Consider the following 21,563-nt stretch of genomic DNA (forward strand, 5'->3'; position numbering starts at 1 on the left):
CCCTTAAGGCACACCTTAAAGGCCTTGAAGAAAAGATACATGTTTGTAAAAATCTAACCATAACTCTTAGAAGTTATGGTGAGCTCAGAACCTAACAGTGCAATATGAATACACCTCCAAGGGTTAAAGAGATACGAAAGTCACAGCTAGGGCCAAAAAAAAAAAAAAGAAGAAGAGAGAAAAAAAAGAAAAAAGAAAATACAGCAAATATCCTAGACTTCTCTTGCGAATTTGTCTGAAGGATAGAAGCCCCTTTTTAATTTTTTTAATTAAAAAAAATTTTAACACCTTTATTGTGGTATGGCTCTTGTACAGCAAACTACATATATTTCAAATGTACAGTTTGATGAATTTTGATAGATGTATGATCAAGACAGCTAACATTTCCATCACTCCCCAAGAGGCGCAATTTTCAAATTCCCAGTTTATCTCTTCCCACCCCCTTTAACTCCTGGTAACCTTAAGTTTGCTCTCTCTGTCTGTTTCTGTTTTGTGGATAAGTTGATTTGTGTCCTTTTTTTTTAGAGTCCACATATAAGCAATATCATGTGGCATTTTTCTTTCTCTTTCTGTAGAAGCCATTTTTTAAAACCAAGGAAAATAAGATTCAGTTGATTTTTTTTTAACAAGAACATATCTTCAAAATAAATCATTGACCCTCTTAGTTGTATAAGAAACTTCATTCTCCTGTTACATTTTAGGAATAGGAAAACCCAAGTCATAATCTAGTCCCAGACCTAGAAGAGGTTTAAACTCTTAATCCCTTAGAATAAAGAGTTATCCAGAAAACAGAGAAAAGAAGTGAAACAGTGCTTTCTTGAAATCAAAGTTCTGTGTCAGAAACCAAGTACTGTGGATTTTTCCAAATCTTTCCACCTGAAAGAGTATCTGTCTGTTACTGACAACGTTCTGAAGCAAGGGGCTACAAACCATGGCCCCTGGGGGGCCAGCCACCTGTTTCTGTAAATGAAGTTTTACTGAAGCACAGTCATACTCATTGCTTCACGTACCGTCCATGGCCACTTTGGTATTATAGTGGCAAAGCTGAATAGTGGTAACAGAAGCCTAAAATATTTACTCTCTGGCCCTTCAGAAAAAGCTTGCTGACCCCTGTTCTGAAGTCCTGGAACTACCAGATTTTTATAGTAGTAGCTGCTGTTGTTGGTGTGTGGGAGGCAGGATAAGGGAAGCTTAAGCAAAGAGTTTAGAGCCACGCTGACTTGAATTTAGGGCCCAGCTCTGCCTCCTTCTACATATGTGACCTTTGATCTTGTTAGCATTGTGACCTCATTGCCTTAGGCATCCTAAGCCTTAGTCTTCTCCCCTGTAAAATGGAAATAATGGTAATTAATTGCTTCATGTAGGGAATTTACAAGAATGTAAAGAAGATCGTGCATTTAAAGCATTTGTCTCAGTGACTGGCACAGCTATAGTGAAAAGTAGCAACAATAAGAACAAAATTAAATTGGGAAAAAGTTCCTTGGGGCTGGAACGGAAGACTGAAGGTGAGGGCAGTATGTAAGGCAGAGGCAGGCTGAGACTAGCCACGTGTGGGCCTGAGGGAGGAAGGTGGAGCCCTCTGGCAGGACACTGTGATGAAGGACAGGGACGCTGAATCCCCCCTCCACCTTTTGCTAGCTCTGGGCCTCTGGGGAGATTCCTTAAACTCTGTGAGCCTCAGTTTTCTTCTCTGATAAATGGGAGGGTGATAATCATGGTACCCACTCCCCATGGCTATAGGGAGGAGTGAATGAGATGATGTGGGTATAGCACTTTGCACAGAGGGGGGTGCTCAGTAAGGGGCCCATTTTGTCATTAAGAATCATGCTTAAAGGAGGGACTCAGAAGGAGAGGGAGATGTCAGTGAGTGAAAAACCAGAGAGGAGAGATGGACCCAGGTGGACAGTGAAAGAATAAATCTAGTTTCAGGCAGGAATATTGAGATGGACCAGGACAGACAACATCAGAGCCTCTGCCAGAAGCTTCCTTTCGTACAGGCCCTGACCTACCTTCTCCATCTTCTCTGAGCAGAGGGCATACCTTGAAGAAAATGCTTTAGACCCTTTGGTCTCTTGGAGGCATGACTGGGAAGCTAGCTTTGCAAATAATTTCAATTCTGAGACCGGAGTGTTTGTGGGAGCAGAATTTTCATGAAGACATGCTTGTTTCTTACAGAGTCTTGGTTGATAATGAGCTTCCTGATCTTCCATTTATAGTTATAACTGCCTTCCCTGGTGCCCCTGGGCTGCCAGAGTCTATGTGAGCTGGAAGAGAGGAAAGGTTTTAAGGCAGGAAATTTAACTGTGCAATTGTTAAGATAGACCTTCAACAGTCTCTTTAGATGGATGATTGATTAAGAGGCCACGATCCCATTCCTGTTCTCTCATGAACTGGGTGGTATTCCGCTGGAGCAAATTAAGTTTGAGACATGTAAATATCATTATAAAGATTAGACATTACAGTTGGCTTGATGGTCTTAACTGATCCCCTGACATTTGGCCATGCCTTTGGATTAGCTTAATTGGAACATGAGCGATCAGAACTTAATTAGAACTTAATTGGACTGCTGTATTAAACATAGCTGGCTTGGTGGCTGCATTGTAAACTTCACTTGGAAATTCTTTCCAATGCATCTCTGAATATATCTGGGGTGCTCAGAGTAAAGTTAATTATTTTTACTGTAAGCAGTTTTTTGATAAGAGGGTTACTGTTACCAGTAAAAAGTAGTATGTACTCAAGACTTTGTTTCAGCTGGATGTGTTTAGTATGCGGCGCTAACATTGCCATATTTGCTGGTGTCAACTCCTTGAGGCAGGTCCTGCAAGTGCCAGAAAACCCCATTCAGACTGACTTAAGTAGAGAAGGGTTGTCTGTTTCTGTAGACGAGAGGCCCGTGGGAAGATCTTCTTTCACAGCTTGATCTGGGGGCCCAGACGATGATGTCTCCGTGGCTTGGTTCCTGCTCCATCTCTTGATTGTTTTGTCTGGTGTGACTCCACCCTCAAAGGGTCCTTCCTCTGTGGCACCAGCCTGTGTGTCATAAGGCTTAAGGGTAGCAGAGAAAGAGAAAGTCTCTCCCAGAGTTTCTCTCCAATTGAACAGGTCAGTGACCCACTTTGGAGTCAGTCCTTGGAACTAGAGGGATTTAGTGGGCTGTTAGGCAAATGGAAGGGGCCCTACCCAATGCGCACAGCTTTAGCGTTGCGGAAGGGTGGGTCTCCAACAGGAACTCAGGACACTGTTACCAAAAGAAGGCAGAAGGGACACTGGACAGCTATCTTGGCTGGGGTTCATTATGTTGCAACTAGCAAGAAACTGGCTTAGTTAATAAAGGGGATTTGTTGGCTCAGAAAACTAGAAGTTTCTGAGATAAAGAAGGAAGCCTTCAGGATTGGTTTGATTCAGGTGCTCAGTGATATAATTGAAAACTTGGTTCTCTTTTGTCTCTCTGCTTGGCCTCTGACAGAGTCAACTTTATCCTTAAGCTGGCTCCCCTCAAAATAGCCAAACAGCTACAGCCACTGGCCTAGGTTTTACCTCAGCCAGAAGGAGAGGATGGTCGAGCTATTTCAGAAAAACAAAGGAAATGGTTCCCCAGAAGCCCCAGCCCCTCTCTTCCCACAGCGTTTCTCTCTGAAATTGATTATGTGTCCGTTTCTAGTCAGTGACTCCCCCTGGCCAGGATAAATGTGGACCAGGTTAGTCTAGGTGTAGGTGGCGGGTGCAGTGGGATTATCTGCCTGCCTTACCAGTGTCCACGCCTGAAGCTGGCGATGAGGCGCATCCTCTATCCAGGTTGAAGGTGGTTGCTGGATGTTGAATGAATAACCACAGTGGGGCCATGACCTACTCATTTCTTTCTAGCATTTAACACAGGGGCCTGGGATATAGCAGGTTCTCAGTAAATATTTACCAAACAGGGCCAAACTGGAACAGTGTACCTTGCTTAATTTGGAAAGAAATCAGGAGTTTTATGCATGAGTAAAATGATGGCTGAAAATAAATCTTATCTCAGCTCTAAATATGGATTCCATGCAGTGTCTGGATAGAGGTGATAAGACTTTCCACCTCTTTTCCCGTCCTATCCCGCGCAACGTTAAGTTTTCCCTCTCGGCTTTCGGTTACTCATCAAATTCCATTACGGTGAAGTGTTGTAAACAATAGTTAGTGTCAGGAAACTGTTTCTAACTCTTGATAAGTCCTTTGATGATCTCATGATGTTAAAATTTGCTACTATGAATAATTCAGTAAAACAAAGCTTTTCTTCTTTTTATATTCCTTGCCCATGGACTAGGCAGTTTATTATAGTATTTCTTTAAATATAAAATACCTGAGTATCTTTTAAAAAGTGCAAGGGATCTTGCCCAGTGAGAGAAGAAACTGCATTTCCTGGCCTTGGCTTTTAAGGGAAATTAGAAGCACCATCAGCTTTTGTTCGAAAAAAAAAAAAATCCTAAGGCGTGGGAAAAATAGATTCTCGCAGGAAAGGAAAGGTGTGGTAGAATTCTTTTTCTGTTACTTTTTAAAATCGAAAACACTTTTAGAAATGGCCACGTGGCCTGTGCCGGAAGTCTTGATGAATATTTTGTGTTATGAATGCATATTTTTAACTTCTTTTTTGAGAGGTATTACTTTTCTCTAGTGAAATTCTAATGCAGCGGGGGAAGGAATGAACCCCTGTGTGAAATTTGCTGTAGCAAGCACTTTGGCATCTGGCATGTGCTCATCCCTTGAGTTATATAATTATTGCTCGGGTATCTGGAAGTTTGTTGTGGAGAATATCTATGTGGGAGAGGAGGCCGGGATATTCTAAGTGCCTGTCGTGCCCACAGCCTTAACTGCAGCCCTTTGTCCCTGCTTCATCCATGTCCCCATCACTCTGGCCACAAGTGATTGAGCCAGGAATAAGTGTCAGGCCCTGTGGGATGGCAAGTGGCTATGAGATGGTCTGGCATTGCTCTGCCCAAAGGAATGGTCCATCATGGGTAGCCTGCTCAGATCCTCCTGTCTGGGAAGCTGGGACATCACAACAGCAGAGAGAATAGGCAGGCCGGGCAGACCATAGTGTGGGTAGAAGGGGAGAGACACCAGAGATGAGGAGAAAGCTTGAAAACCCATGAGTCAGCAGACCTTGGAGCAGAGAGAGGAGGAGAAAGAACCAGTTAGGAGAGAAAAAAGCAGAAAAAGCAGCAAGTTGAAAAAGAAGCCAGAACCAAAACGTTGAGTTCCGTGTGGAACCAGAAGCAGAACTGTTGGGTCACAGATGGTAGATGGCTCTGTCTCACCTGTCCTGTGCCCTGGACGCCTCTGGACACTACTTCTTCCCAAGGCCTGGCTCAGCCCCAGGTAGAGGAATTCTCACACTCCTCTATATATTAGAGATATCTGGGATATATTATTGTTCAAAAACATTTGTGGCCTCTCCCCAAGGGAACCTTGACCATGTCGTTGCTTTGGTCAGTGGAATGAATGGACATGTCATTTCCAAACATGCGTTAACAGCCAGCACATGGTGCACCATATTCTTTTCATTTGCTGGGATGACCAGCGATATTTCAGAGAGAGAGGCTGCTCTGTCAGCCTGCGGCCCAGAGTCAAGGCCACACGGTGCAGAGAGCCACAGCTGGTTGAAATCTTCATGTAACACAAATGAGAAACCATTGATGATATAAGCTTCTTAGATTTGGGGGTTGTTTGTTATATAAACTGACTTTTTTTTAAAAAAAAGCCCAATAACCAAGGTAACCTGAGCATCTTTCTATCCCCTGCGAACCAACGAACACAAGGTTGTAACCGGCCACACTTCAGTGTACTAATAACCTCACAGCCTTGCTGGGGTGGAACTACATGAGCTGCCTGAAGCAGAGTCATTGACTTTCCAATGCTCACTTTTCCTCTTCAGTCTTCCAGTCTGTCTCCTATACGTGCATCCAACATAAAAATTGGTACAAGATACTATCTGGCTTGAACCCTGGTTTCTGCCCTTTCTCTCTTTGGGGTTTGGGTCTTTTATGACATGTTCTCTGCCCCTGTATCTCCCCCACCCCACAATTTTATTATAAGCGTCTTAAGAATTGAAAGAACTTCAGGGTGGGTACCGGCATATTTACTGCCTAGATTCTGCAGTTACTGTTTTGCTTTGTTTGCTCCATCAAGTATCTGTCCACCAGTCTGTCAACTCATCCCCCTCTCCCCCTCCATCTTGTTTTTCCAGTCGCACTTCAGAGTAAGTTGAAGATTCATGATGCCCTGATGATGTTCGATCCCTTGACACTTAGTCGTTTTCCTTTTAATTCTGGATTTTTAAAAAATTGTTTTTTAACCTTGTGTAAGGTTGCCCCAACTTGGACATTTTCACCCTGTAACAATCACGAGCTCAGTATATTTGTCCACATTACACAAACCCTGGGTGCCCACACTTTCTTAATCTCGCTCTTTAATTTTGCTCTCTGTTACTTCCTCTCTTATCTCTTCACTCACCACAACTTTTCATTTGCTTTCCCTCCTCTCTTTCAGCTCCCAGCAGATAATTTTAAAACTAAACAACAGCTGAACAATATCCCCACTGTTCCGTGTGTCTGAGTATGCACAGCACGTCCACGCTTGCCCAGAACAGAAGGAAAACACAGTTTCTTCCATTTTATTTCTTTGCATCAAAAATGATTAAATCTGTCTGCATGACCTTCATACATCAGACCACTTGGCTATTTTAAAAGTCTATTTAATGGAGTAAATCAAGCTGCATTCCCCTCATAGAAGGAATCTTTACCACCAAACGGTGCAGTAAAGGCCAGGGGAACAATGTATCTTTTGTAGGGTGAGAGAGAGAGACACTGCCAGCCTACAATTGCTGGATTGTTTGAATTATTAGACGGCAAATCGTGCTAGATACATATTTGCATTGTTGCACAAGTATTTTCTTATTTTGGTTAAAGAAAGCTTTTCAAAGGGGATCCTACTTCTTGCAATGCAGACCCCATTACATGGTCTAGTACATTTAATTTTATTACCATGGCCAGCAGTGTTTCAATTTTTTAAATAAAAGGCTATCAGCGGTGAAATAAAAGACTGCAAACAATCTCCAGAAACTCAGGCACCACCATATTTTATTTACTAACAGCCGTAATAAAGCTTTCAGTGAAAAATCGTAAGTAGCACTTTCCTTTTTGATGTGAATCAATTTCACGACAATCTTTTCAACTTTATCTAAGCTAATAAAGCTAATTTGGCTATTTCAAAATGAAGGGGGAAAAAGAAAATGAAGAAAAAATTTTCATAATAAAATATTAGGGGTAAAAAGTGAAGAGAAATTGTCCAGAATTTATTAGCAATTCCTACTTAGAACTGTCAGAATTCTTGTACATGAGTTCTTTCTTGCTTTTTTGCTTGAGAGTTGAATGGTGAACTCACTCATTCACTTATTCATCACTCATTGATCACCTACTTTGTGCAAGGCACTCAATGAAGCACTGGGACTATAAAGAAAAAGAAGACATGCCCTGTCCTCAGAGAGTTTATAGTCTGACCGGGTAGATGGATGTGTGGGCTGGCAGTGGTGGTGGACACGTGGGCTGCAGTTACATCGGAGGTGCTATGACAGAGAACTGGCAGTGGTCGGCGGGGAGTCTACTCTAAACTGAAGAGGGTAAGAATGCTCAGAAAGGCTTCCAGGAGGCATCTTGAAGGACAAATGGAGTTAGCCAATGGGAGGAGAAAGGAATAGCAGCGAAAACCCTTTCTATTGCAAGCAATACACAACTCAGTGCAAACTGACTAAGTGAAGAGAAGGGACTGAATTGCCTCGTGTACCTGAAAGGTGCAAGGGGTTTTGGCTTCAGGTATAGCTGGATCCAGGGTCTAGTATAGTGTCACTAGGAATCTATCACTGGTGGTCTACCCAACAGCATCTCGTTTCTTCCTTACTAATAGAACCCCAAGTTTGTTCACTCTAATCGGAGTTGTTGTGTCCTTCAGGAGTGGCTGGGCTTAACTAATTATATTTGTAATGATCCTATTTCCAAATAAGGTCACATTCTGAAGATTGGAGGTTAGGATGTCAGTGTATGAATTTGGGGCAGCGGGGAGACACAGTTCAACCCCTAACACCCTGCCTGCCCTTTTCTCTTCCCTCTCGGACCTCCTGCTGGTACCTCTCAGTGACTGGACCCAACAAGAGAGTAAACGAGCCTGGCTGATGCGAACCATAAAGTCAGCCTCCTGAGGCACAGAGCAGGGTGGGGAAGGGTACAGCTGGAGGGGCATAGAGAGAATTTCCAGCAGAGTCTGCCTTGCCTTCATTCTTGAAAGGAATCTCTCCACATGGCAGACAATTGGTTCTTAGCCCCTGCTATCTTAAAAGGAGAGAGAGACACCTTTTATCTCCCAGTTTCTATAACAGTTTGCTACAAGGAGTTAACTGGTTCTGTCTGGGTTGCAAGGCGCTTTAAACGAGACTTCGAGGCAGGAGACCTGGTGCTCCACCCCATTGCTGCTGTCAGTGCGCTCTCTCCCCTCTTATTCCAGGAAGGTTTTCCCTTATGGTTTACTGGCTGTCTGTCACCTAGGAACTGCATTCAATTGCATGTTATGAAAACTCAGGAGCGGTGGCAATAATACAGATGAAGTTTATTTTTCCTTACATACCAAGATACCCAGAGTAGGTCAGCCCCAAGCTGGTACAGTGGCTTAAGGAAGTCATCAAAGGCCCAAGTTCCTTCTAACCCCCTGCTTTTGGCCTCATGGTGATGGTGCTGCTCCACATCCAGCCCCACATCTGTCTTCCAGACTGAAAGAAGCAGAAGGAAACTTCAAGGAAGAAGGGGCACCAGAAATCAAGAAAGTAGAACTTTCTCGGAGATCTGTGGGACACGTCTGTTTCCGTCTCCTACAGCAGAACGGTGTCATATGGTTGTCCCTTGCTACATGGGAAATGTAGTTTTTTCCCCCTGGACTGATTGTCAATCCAATTTCCGTGAACAAGCATGGAGTGGAGAGTGGCTCTTGGGTGGGCAGCTGGCAGGGTCAGTGCACTGGCCAATGGCACCCTCGTGCTCGGTTTCCACATCTGAAAATGGCACCCAGACCTGAAGTCCTGCTGTTCTGAGGGTTTGAGTGGACTAGGGGGAAGCAATGAATATAGTTACTCAGAATCAAGTTTTAGATTTAAGTGAAATCCTTCTGAAACAAGTCCAAAATGCATGTAATAAGCCTTCTACTATGTGCACTGTCTTTTATTAGTCCTTGCTAAAGTAGTCAGAAAATATGCTTACCCAGAGAAACGTCTTCAGAATTCTTTATGTTGCCTGAGGTGTTGTTTGTTGATGTGTTTATGAACCCCATATTTGTTATGCATATTTCACCTAACACAAGCAATCAATTAACCCCTCTTCCTTTGTCCTATCCAAACATGTAGGCAAAGAATATCATTTAATTCTCTTTTCTCTCTTTAGAGGAAAAGAACCAGATTCATTGCCTGTGATTTTCTGACTGAATGGTTATACAAGTAAGTTTTTCATATTCACTGACCCTAAGGATTTCACAGTGTTAATTTGCAAGCAGAATAGCAACAATTGACTTGACTTCTTGCTTATTGTTTTCTTGTCAATCAAACATATGGCATCGTGACCAGTCAGAATCCAAAGAAGATAGGGGAGCCATTCACAGAATTCTTCTCCATTCCATTTGTGGAAGAGTGGCTGAAGGATCAGTAAGTAATGACACAAGGCTTTGAATAATTTATTCCTAACTTTAAGAGTGTGTTAATGATCATCTCCTCTGATCAAAAAGAACTAACTCATGTAATTTACCCAGGACCCCAAGTTAGTTGTATCTGTGGCTCTTTCCTCTGGTTACTTTCATTCTAGGCTAAGGGCATCCTGTCCATGCAGTGACAATTCAAGAAGTACTTCATAAACAAAATAGACAACTTAAAAAAAATTCTTACCCTAAGGAATTCATCTCTCCATTCTCTCTCCCTCTTCTCCCCACCCCAAAGGTCATTATGTCTATTAAATATGACTAAACTTTTTTAAATGTCAATTTTTCATTATATGCATCAATTCTACATTTAAAATGTTAGAAATTAGTTGTTTAATTATATAAAATTAGGTTATATCATATAAAATTAGTAGTAGTAGTTTATTGTCAATATATAGCAATAATAATGATGACAACCAACATTTACTGAGCGCTTGTATCACTGGTCTCAGCACTTAAGGCTAATGAACTAACCTGATCCTCATAACAAAGGTATTACCAGCCCTATTTTACAGATGAGGGAATTTATGCATTATTCTGCAACCTGCTTTTATTTGACTCAAGTACCTGCTTTTGAGATATACCCATATTGATTCAATTACATTTAATTCATGCCTTTGAATAGCTTTATAGCATATGTCATTTCTAGATTTGCATAATTTATTCATTCATACAATAAATGTTTATTGAATACAACTATGTGCCAAATATCATTCTAAGTGCTGGAGACAGAGCAATGAACAATGTAGCCAAAAGCTCCTGCCTGAGTGGAGCTTGTATTCTGGTGGGGGGTGGTGACAGACAATAAGCAGATAAACAAGTGCTTTAGGGAAAAATAGAGCAGAGAGGGGAGAATATAGAGTATTGAGGGGACTTACTTTTATATAAGGTGGTCAGGAAAAACCTCAGTTGGAGGAAGACATTTAAGCAATGGTCCATTATTTTAAGCCACACTTGGAAGAAATTTAGAGAAAATAATTTTTAATCTGTTTCTTTGAAAATGTTTTCACACCAGCCCTTTGCAAGAACCAGGTCAGGAAACTGAGGCACTAAGCAGTAAAGCAAGGCTTATAGAACCCCATAATAAACAGAGTAGAAGCCATTCAATTGGACCCTTAGCCCTCAAATGTCATATCTTTTACTTAAATCTGCCCTTGGGAATGCCAAGTTGAACAGACTGTTGGCCGACTTCCTCAATTTTGAGATTTTTAAAGATTCCAGGTATTATCAGTTTTTTAAAGTATGAGACTAACTACACATTGAAAAGAGAACGATATTAGAAAACCTTGTTTCTTATTAAGCTTCTAAACCTGTGCCTAATGTTGTCCACTATGAAAATGAAAAGCCCATAATTTATTGACTGTAAATGATTAATAAATAAAAGACTTGCATATATTTTTCAAAGACAGGTTTTTTTTTTTTGGTATCATTCTCCAAGTTGAAAATGAAACATTTTCCCGCTTACAATGACCGATGAAAAAGAATCTTAAAAATAAGAGAATTTCTCTAAGTAAGAGGTCTCTCAAATCCCTAGTCATTTACTGTACAAATACCTAAGTTTAAAATGGTTGCTAACTTCCACTGGCAGCTCATATAAAGATACTGCAAAGTAGCCATAGCATCATTTCAGCCAGACTTGACGAGGACAAAAACCCAAGAGCGCTTGCTTTAACCCGCATTTGTGTTCCTGGCTTCCATTATCTTTCAAAGAGATGCTCAGAGCATGATAGAATTCTAAACGATACTCATCTAATTTAATGCAAGAAATTTTTATTGAAAACTTACCAAATCCAATGCAAAGAGCTTTGTTGCGGTGGAGACAACAAAGATGAATAAAATATGGCTCCGGCCCTTGGGGGTGAGAGAGGTGTGTTTATAACTAGCTGTAGTTTCTGTAGTGTGTGTTGTAAAACAGCTGTTAACCGAGCATTAAAGGGAAATAGGGACACACGAGATCCTCTGTGCCCCCACCCCTGTCACCCTGCAGCAGGCCTGGAGCCAGCCCAGTTAGGCCAGTGGCCAAGCTGCTTGGTGCCCAGATTTGGTCTTGATGAGGCAAGAACTCAGATTCTCCTCAAGAACACTCTTGAACAGGGTGTGTCAGAGAGGCAGGGAAGGCAGGAGCCGGGAAACAGTATCTGATCCCGCTCTTCCCAGCCTCAGCACTTCTGACGTTTAGCACCAGGTAATTGTTCGTTGTGGGGGGCTGACCTGTGCACTGCAGGATGTTCCACAGCATCTCTGCCCCCGCTGCCATGTCCTACTAGCACCCCCTGCAGTCGTCACCATCAAGAATGTCTCCAGACACTTGCATCTGTGGGATGAGGGGAGACAGAAAAATTGCCCCTGGTTGAGAACTTCTGATTGAGTCCAGAGGGAAAAGCGAAAGGACATTTGAAGTGGAAAGGAGAAAAGCTGAGAAAGCTCATGGTTGCTACTGTCTTTCTGGTCGTTCACGTGGATGTGAAGGCATCTGCTGAAAGGGAGGCCCAGGCAGGTTCTGGAGGCTTGTGGTGGGGAGGGGGAGAGGCTGCGACAGCTGCTGGGGTGAAACCGGTAGGGAAGCAACCAGGGATAAATACGGATGGCCCAGCTGATGGCCTGAATTTGTGGTGCCTGTAAACAGCCTGCTTGTGAGATTATTTCCAGCAACCCTGGAAAGGGGGTGGAGAAAACAGATGGTTGTGTGAAATCCGGGTTGAAAACTGGCAAAGATAATGTAGTAAAAGGTCTAGACTAGGCCCAGAGGCTTGTCGGGGAGGAAGAAATTTCCCTCTACCTTTCTAGGTTCTTCTGGCTGGCCTAAGAATTAAATTACATGAGACAGATTGACAAGAGAAATCAAACAAAAGTTGAGTAATACGCACGCACAGGAGAGATCCAGAACTGAGTAACTCACTACAATGACCGAAACCCTCACTTTAAATACCATCTTCAGCTAAAGACAGAAGAGGATGTTGGGGATAGGGATCCGGGACTTCAAAGGGGTGGAAGGCAATTGACATGAAGATGGAAAAGCAAATGTTTGGTAAATAAATGTCTGAGGGCCAGGCAGAGACAATGGGACAGAGAGTGGACTCTGATCTCTAAGAGTTCCCTCCAACATTAGCCCACATTCTTTTCAGATATCTCTGGTGATAGCTCTATTCCAGGCGCAGGCCCTCTATATAAATTCTTTCTGGGCAGTTAAGAGAAAGGTCAAAGTTTCTCCCTGAGTCTTTGGGGCCTTGATTGTTTTCAGCCCCAAATAATCCTCATGCCAAAGAGACAATCTGGGGCCGAAAGTTTTGCTCTCTTAGAGGATCTTAAGTATACGAGAAAGCATTGTTAAGTTTTCTAAGAATAATGTCCTATATTTTTTTCTCATAAATGACCATATTTTCTGAATTATGTTAATGATTTAACAACCAGTTTTCAGGTAGAGAAAGAAACACTATATCATGTATTCACATTGGAAGTAAGAAACACACCAAACTTGGAAACGCTAAGATGGGGTTGGTGGGCTCCATATGGTTTTTGAAATTTCAGTGGATCTTATTGGGATCCAGATTCAAAGGAACAATCTAAAAGGAAAAATTAGGAGGCAGTTGAAAATTTGAACACTTAGTAAATGATTGATGATATAAAGATTTATTGTTATTTCATTTAAGGTATGATAATAATGATTTCATAATAGTCATGATAAAAAAGTTATTACCTTTTAGAGAAACATGCTGAAATATTTATGAATGAAATATAAAATCATATGATGTTAGGGAATAGGGTTAAGGGGATGTTCCACTGAGTGACTTGACATGGAAAACAGTGTAATTGAAACTGGATGGTGATCTGGGTTCGTTTTTTTTTTCCTGCCTACTTTTTTATATCTTTAAATTTTTCCACAATAAAACAGTAACAGGAAAAGAAACAATAAGATGTTTCAAAACTCTCCCTGAGCGCCTGACTGAATAGCGGAGGTGCAGTGAGCAAGGAGGCACCTGTCTATTGACCGGCAGGCAGTGAACTGGGAGGGCTGAGGGCTGTTCTCCGCTAGAGATGGCAGGAGCAACAGACAGTGGAGGAGACTGAATTTTCATGTGATTATGCTGCGATGCCCAAATGGCACGGAAGGAGAATGGCCCTGGAGTGGCAGGGGGTGGTGGGTGCACAGAGTGACAGGTATGGGCCCCTGTGAGAAGCCTCGTGGTGCTGGGAAGCCTTGGTCACCCATGTCGAGACCTGGCTCTGAATGTGCACAGCTCATCAACCAGTTCCCTCTCATCCGCCTCATTCTTCCTCCCTGCCCCACGCCAATGCCAAACCCAGATCTCCCTAGCAACAATGAGAATGAGGATTAATATGATCAGAGCTTTGGGCTTGCCCTAAGAACATGGCTTCAATAATCTCGGAGTCCCTGGGGAGCAAGAAAATGGTTTTGTAGGTCGAGTCAGCATAGTAATTCTTTTTAGGCTTTGCAGGCCACAGAAGGTCTCTGCTGCAGCTCCTCAAACCCACAGACGTAGCATGAACGCAGCCATATGTGACAGCATGTGAGCAAATGGGCAGGGCTGTATTCCAGCACAACTGTGTTTACAAGATTAGGGATGGGCCACATTAGGCCAATGGGCCATAGTTTGCTGAGCCTTCTTCTAGATGGACACCGATAACCCAAATCCTAGTCTCATGAAAGGGGAGAAACCAAAGTAAATAGAAGTGAGTAGGTGGGAAAGATAAAAGGCCAGAGAAGGTTATGATCAGATCAGGAATTTGGGAAGTTGAGATGTGAAAGTCTTCAGGGACGACCTATTCTAAGATGTGACTGTTCTACTGAGTGACTGTCCCAAAGGAAGATGGGGGTCATGGCGTCAGGTGGCCTGGAGGCCATGGTGTTGGAGGTAACATCAGCATGAATAATGAAGTATCTGAGAAGGCTTGTAGGGGTGGGTTGAAGAAGTCAACTCCTAGAGCTATCACAGGTGGTATAAGAGTGTCCTGGAAAAAAAAAAAAAAAAAAGAGTGTCCTGGAAGTCAAAGCAGTGGCAGTGGAGTGTCAGGGTTAGGAGCTTGGGCTCTGGAATCACAACTCTGCATTCTAAACTGAGCTCTACTGCTTCCAGCTGTTTTATTCCTGGCACAGCTGACTTAAGGTCTCTGAGCCTCAGTTTCTCCATCTGTAAAATGGTCTTTCATCTAAACAAGTTTGATTCCTTACCCAAGAGGAATTTGGTGTCAGCTCTTCAGGGAGTACATTTTTTTTCCCACTACTGATACCTATACCAAAGGGTGTGCTTCAGTATTTAAAGAGAGTTATTTTTAATTTATTTGTTTATCTATTCATATAATATTTATTAAATGCTTAAATGGGCTCTAAAATCATGGAACAGGCATATTTATAAACTGCTGGCTACCATTTATTGGATGCCTACTATGTGCCATGGAACCGTGACAGACAAACACGGTCCATGTCTTCATGGACAGACAGATTGTGTGTGTGCTTGGATTGCAGTATATATGTACTTGTTTATGCTAATTCAATGTTGTACTCTTGAGGGAAGAAGAGAGAAAAAGAGAAAGAGAGAGGGAGAGAGAAAGAGGGATAAGATTTTTTTTAATGCAGGCAATTCTCCTCACCTTTGTACTCCGGAGGTGAAGCATAAAATAGGACACAGGACTCAGCTCTTTCCTTACTTGTCCTCAGTTTTTGTGACACTCATAACATGAGCAGCCCATCAGGCAGCTACTTCCTTCTGCCTGTCTGTCTACCTACATGATCCACCTGCCTACCTACCTATCTGCCAACCAAACATTTATATAATGTTTACACAGATACTATCCTGAACAATTAATAAATATTACCTAATTTAACTCACATAAGAACCCTACAAGGTAAGAATTATTATTTCCCCATTGTATTAATCAGGCTAGTCTAGGCTAGGTCTCAGTTATAAACACTAGCAAAATACCCAATAACAGCTTATGTCTTACTTATACAAAGACTGATACAGGTTGGACAGCCTTCTTCTATAAATTATGGCCATTTGAAACGGGTCGTATTTGAAGTCACTGAAGCAAAGGAAGAAAAGAATCGAGGAGGCACCCTAGTTTCTAGCCTTCTCACCTCTCGTCACAGAGCATGGCTCCAAACCAACTGCCAAGGAGGCTGAGACATGTCAGGCAACGCTGGCTAGTCCATGGGTTCCAGCTGTGCCAGCAACAGCCATAGTTGAGAGAAAGAACTGAGGCACAAGAGGTGTAAATTTTTTGCCCAAGATCGCAAGCTAGTAAATAGCAGAGGCAGGATCTGAACCCCAGGCAGCCGGGCTCCGGAGTCCGTGCCCTTAAGAGCGTGATGAATTACTCTGCTCTCCTGTCTCATCTGTCACCTGGTACTTACAGTGATCAGTACTAAGACTGGGGGGGGGGGCGGCGGGGGGAGAGGCGGGGACTGACTACATGAGCCTGATCGAAAGATGCTATGTCTTTATACAGGTGACTTTAAGTGTGTTAAGGGGAAATTTTGACTAAATGTGATTTTCGTCTTATGTGCTTATTTGATGAGTTTGCACTGAGCCTCCAGTGTACTCTGAGTTACTCTGAAAGTTAGCTCCTGTGTAAGATGCCACTCCTTGTGGTATCACGTGTGCTAACATTCATTGCCTCAAATAATCTTATCTACTAGCCCGAGGAGCCATCCAAAATATGAGTTTGGGTCTTATTTTAATGTTCTCGGGAAGACAAATTCTACCAAGCTCAGCTGTCTCTGATGCTCCATGTCATTATATTGTCAGATCACAGCTGGTAGGTTGCAGTCATTTGTCACGGGCGGCTGCCAATTGCTTATCACAGAAACGGTGGGCCTTCTCCCACAGGTCACTGTAATTTAACATACTCTTCACTCTGCACGTCCCCTCTCAGTTACCCATTTCTTTTCCATGACTCTTTTTTTAAGAACTGCATTTTTATGTAGCTATTTTATGTAGACATTGATAACCCTTAAAAAATTATCTTAGGTTTATCAAAATAACTAAGATTTATCATAGAGACAATATGCATATTTGTTAAATAAGCTATACAGTGAAAAGGAAATGTTTTCAAATCAAGAATCATCACAGAATTAAATAACTCTAGACCTAAAAAGTCTTTCAAAAGGCTGTTTCACTCCAAATGGCAGCAACATGGCTTTTATCTGCTCCTCTGTATTTATGGTAGCTTTCCTATTGTCTGAAGAGTTACTTTAAGAATCAAAAACAATTGTAAAGTGAAAGGATCTTTATTCTATTTCTTTTTATTCTATTTTCTTGCTTTCTGTGGTAGATGTCTGTTTTTTCCAGCCCTGCACTGATTTTCTCTTCGTTTGGTTGCAGAACTCCCTATGCTTTTAGAAGGATCACCCCTCTGCCATTCTCAGTTCACACAAAAAGTGAGCTGAGTCCACCTCTGGCTCTGGGCTGAGTATGTGACCCAGGCCTGGCCCTGGACTGAATATGTGACCCAGGCCTGGCCAATCAGAGCAGTGAATCCCCCTGACCACCAAACATGGTTGCTCCCAAATTGGTTCCATTAGAGAACATCCCGAGATTTTTTAAGAAGCCACCAGGAAAATTTTTCTGTCTTTCCCTCTAGGCTTGGAGCTTTGTGGCTATCAGCTTGGGCTGCTAAGGGCAACCATCTAAAGAGACTGTGCCTGAGATAACAGCAGAGCTGAGAGGTGGCTGGAGCCTGAATCCCTATGGCATTGTTTTGAGCCTCCCTATCTGGCCATGCCTAAAGCCAGTTCTACCTTTAGTAGTTAAATGACCTTTTTTTTTTCTTTTTCTTCTTCTTCTTCTTCTTTTTTTTTTTTTTTTGGCTTAAGCCAGTTTGAGTTAGATTTCTGATACCTGCGAATGAAAGAGTCCTGACTGATATATTCTCCTACGTGATATTTACCCAGCTACCCTCCAGTATTCTGTATCAGCCAGCTTTATCTAGGTTTTGCTGCAGTAACAAACAACTCTTACATTTCAGGGCTTTATAACAACAAAGACTGATCCTTCACCCTGTTTTATGTTGGCTGTGTGTCCCCTTTGGCTCTACTCCACGTCTGTTTTTGTTCCGGGCCCCAGGATGAAGGAGCAGCACCCTCCCTCACACTCATAGCAGAGGGAGAAGAGTAAGGGCCCAGCTACACAATGGTGAACATCACTTCTGCTCAGATTTCATTGGTCAACACAAGTCCCATGGCCAAGTTCGATATCAGTGCTATAGGGAAGTTGACACCACTCCAAGGGAGAAATCACAAGGCGAATGGCAAAGAGCAGGGACACATGATTCTCTTACAAGGAAAGGAGTGATAGTTGGGAGCAGTAATACGATCTGCACATGCTTAGCCCAGAGCCCGAGGAGGGTGTTTTCTTCCCCACCTTTCAACAGCGGTGGATTACATCGTATCTCCTGCTGGCCTTACTCCCATTTATGAATCCAGGCCCATCCTCTTTTGTGATGTATAGTCCTGACTTAACCAGCCAATCAGAAGCAATGAAATTATTTGCTTTCGTATTAAGAACAGGAAACAGTTCGCTTTTTATTTTGACTGAAAAGCCTCCGTCCCATTCATTTTCAAAAATAAATCACTAAATAAACACAAGGAACCAAAGTGTGCTGCTGCCTCTCTGATCCTGTGTCCCAGGGGAGAAGGTTCATGAAAGACATCATTAAAACTGAGACTTTCAATGAGACGAAGATTGTGTTTAGAAGAGAAAAGAAAGATTGCTTTGGGCAAAATGTCTTTTCAGCTAAGTTCTACCCTTGGATAAAGGAAAAGGGAAGAAAAGAAAAATCCACGATACTTTCAGGTTGGTGAAAGATATCTTATGACCAAAAACTGAGGTGAAAACAGAAGTGCCACTGTGCCATTTGAGGACAAGCACCAGCCATACGATGGTCTGCTTGTGCTGAACTTACCAGTGGGACCCAAAACTCTGGTGCCTTCAAAATGGGACAGGAAATGGCATGCATTTTGCACTAGAGATCACAGTTAAATGGTAGCCTGGCAGAAAATGTGCCGTCATGCCCTGTTGAAAGGAGAAAATCCTTTTAATTCATTTTGTCTTATAGAAGATTTCTGTCTCGGTAATTGCAGAGGCCAGAGTCTCATGAGGATAATGAATCATCTTTGCTCCTTATGTTAGCTTTCGTCTTCAAACAGGAAGGAAGGAGAGCTATTTCCTGAATTCAGGACACGCTGGGATACATAAATCTTCAGCGCGTCTCCCTTTCGCTGGAAGTTTGTCGTGTGGGTGGCCCCTTCTCTGGGGCACATGGTACTGCTTCCTCCCCTTCTGCCTGTTATTTCTAGGCGACTCTCTGCGAACAAGCTTGGGGAGCCCGTGTGAGGCACATGGCAGACACATCTGGGTTCCAATCTTAGCCCTGCCATTTATTAGTTGATGTATTCTTTTCACGTGGCTGCTGAATGCATTACCACAACCTTTGTGGCTTAAAACAACACAGGTTTATTCTCTTAACAGTTCTGGAGGCCAGAATTCCAAAATCAGCAACCTGGGCATATTTATCACACAGCATTTAAGTATCACAGCCTGATTTTTGAGTTGGTTATACCTGCAGCCCAAGGGTGTGCACATGGTCCTACACTGAGTTGTTTAGTGAACACTGTTAACTGGACCCACATGTGGCTTCCATCCCTGGGGTTGGTAGAATGGGACTTGGCTCTGTGTTCACCTAGGCGAGTGATTTAGGCTGATGCTGGGGTAATAACTGCTTGATCGTCTCCCAGGGTGGAGTTGGTGACGGGGTGAAGCGAGATCACGTCCTAGGAACCAGGATGCCTAAGTGTGCTGTAGGCTGTTAGAGATTAACGCAGGCAGCTCTTCCCTACTGGCTGTCGGAGCTATTGCTTCCGCCGTAGAAGGCTGGACGTCGCAGAATCCTATGAGATTCTGTCCTAGTGGCTAGTCTGAAAGTACCATTCTGCATAACATCTATTGTACTTCTTCCAAATATTTGAAGTTCATTACTCAAGACTGTGATGCCTCCAACACAGAATGTTTGGGAAACCAGTTAAGGTGAGGGCAGAGACTACTGGGTAACCTCTTTTGCTGAATACGATGGGTAAATGTCACCAGGAACTGGCTATATGAATTGGTGAAAGGCTTTATGAATGATGGTTGACTTAGGGCCTGTGTCATTTTGTAAATGGCTTTGCATCTGGGTTGTGTTTTCATGTTACAAGAAAATAACTTACTCTCTTACCTAATGAAAAGTGGGAAAAAATTTGGATTTCAAGATTCAGTTTTAGATATAAAGCAAGGATTTCTCCTTTCTGCTTCATTCTTCTTAAATGCCATTTTGTTTGGTACTTTTGTCTTAGAACTAGATGGAGAGATTAATAAAGACTAATTTCTTAGATTCTCTTATATATTTTGTAAGCACGCTGTAGCTTCTTTAGGTCCTGAGATCTTTTACTGAGCATCCAAATGTGGGGGGGTGGGTGTGTGTGCACATTTTACATACACAGGCAATCAGAAAAATAAATTCTTGTTCCTTCTCAGAATTACAGCATCAGTTGTTGTGACTCACATATATTCAATTCACTTTTGAGAAGAAGGAGGACATAACAAATGAGAACTACCACTAAGACAATTCTTCTTACAAACACACTCAGCAGTCCTGTTTTGCCAGTTGGAACGCGTAGACCTATTTGCTCTGGGGACGTCCAATTCATGCCCTTGAGGAGCCTTGGCTGCCGCCTTCTGTGATTGACACATGCGTCTCCTCTCTCCTCCCCTCCCGTCCCCGGTTCCCCGGTGATCAGCAGTCGCCTCTGCTAAATCTCAATTTTTATTTGACCTGAAGCCAGTTGCACTGATTCCAAAAGAGAAAGGGCCTGGCCTGGCTTCTATGCCTGCAGGCCTGCCTGCTGAAATGATTGATAATACCTGGGGACCGCTCTCTGAAGATTAAGTCCTTTTCATTTGGCCTTCTCGTACTTACTCTTGCTGGAGGAACTAGACAGCGCCCCATTCTTTAGCCATGAAAGCAGGGATGTCACTAAAGGTGGCCTCATATTACTGTTTAAAGGCCTATTAGAAATCTCATTTTTTTTTTTGAGATGTCATTGTGATGCAAAGTGGTTTGGGGTTTCATTACCGGTGCAAGCCCTTTGTTGGGCTGGCCCGGCCTGTTGTGTCCCCAGATTTGTTATTCTTTCCTTGACTGCTATTCCAAAGCGGGAATACTGATACTTGGAGGATTTTGTACCGTCAGTTAGAGAAAAACATACTTAAAGCAGGAAAATCGTAGCTGAACGGAAAGGCGCCATCAAATCTCCCCTCGGATACAAGCGACAAACTGCACTTTGTTCTGCTGCCCTGTTGTTGGGTTTCCCTGTGGGGCTTCAGGCAAACGAAGCCCTGCCAAGTTATTACTGTAAGGTTGCAGGAAGACGGCATTTTCTATGGTGACAGCGTTTTCTTCCCTCGTTTTTTTCCTTCTCGGCAAATGGCTGTGTTTTCCTCTATTTAACACTTGCAGCTGCCAGACCCTGAATTCCATATACATGACCTCGGGAGCTGCCCTCCTTCTCTGTGGGCCACTCCCTGTGTTTCCTGGGCAGTTTGCATTCTCAGCAGGAAATGGTCAGTGACCTTGAACGACTGGCTTTACCCCTCTATGGCCGAGTTTCTTCGCTCTAGAAGAAGGGCGACAGCAGCTCGTGGTCAGCGCCGTGAGGAGCTAATGCGTGGAACAATGCGTGCACAGCGCTCAGCACACTGCGCCAGCCAGGGGCTCATCCCGCAAAGATTCGCTGAGCGTCTACTGAGTGCCAG

General features: G+C 42.9%; 1 protein-coding gene across 8 annotated transcripts in view; it reads left to right on the forward strand.

Annotated features, from left to right (window-relative positions):
* IQCK (IQ motif containing K) overlaps positions 1–21,563 on the forward strand; it is a 110,186-nt gene that overhangs the window by 28,284 nt on the left and 60,339 nt on the right. For 7 of the 8 annotated variants that reach the window (XR_012061146.1, XR_012061147.1, XM_072942695.1 and 4 more), the window contains exons 5-6: positions 9,450–9,502; positions 9,593–9,706. Coding sequence is in view for 6 of the 8 variants with exons in the window: in XM_072942695.1 (XP_072798796.1) it covers positions 9,450–9,502; positions 9,593–9,706 (167 nt within the window). In the remaining 2 variants the exon portion in view is untranslated. The remainder of the gene's footprint in view (positions 1–9,449; positions 9,503–9,592; positions 9,707–21,563) is intronic. The other variant, XM_072942698.1, reaches the window with a different exon arrangement.

This window comes from Vicugna pacos, chromosome 18, assembly GCF_048564905.1.
Source record: "Vicugna pacos chromosome 18, VicPac4, whole genome shotgun sequence".
In the NCBI taxonomy this organism is placed as follows: domain Eukaryota; kingdom Metazoa; phylum Chordata; class Mammalia; order Artiodactyla; family Camelidae; genus Vicugna; species Vicugna pacos.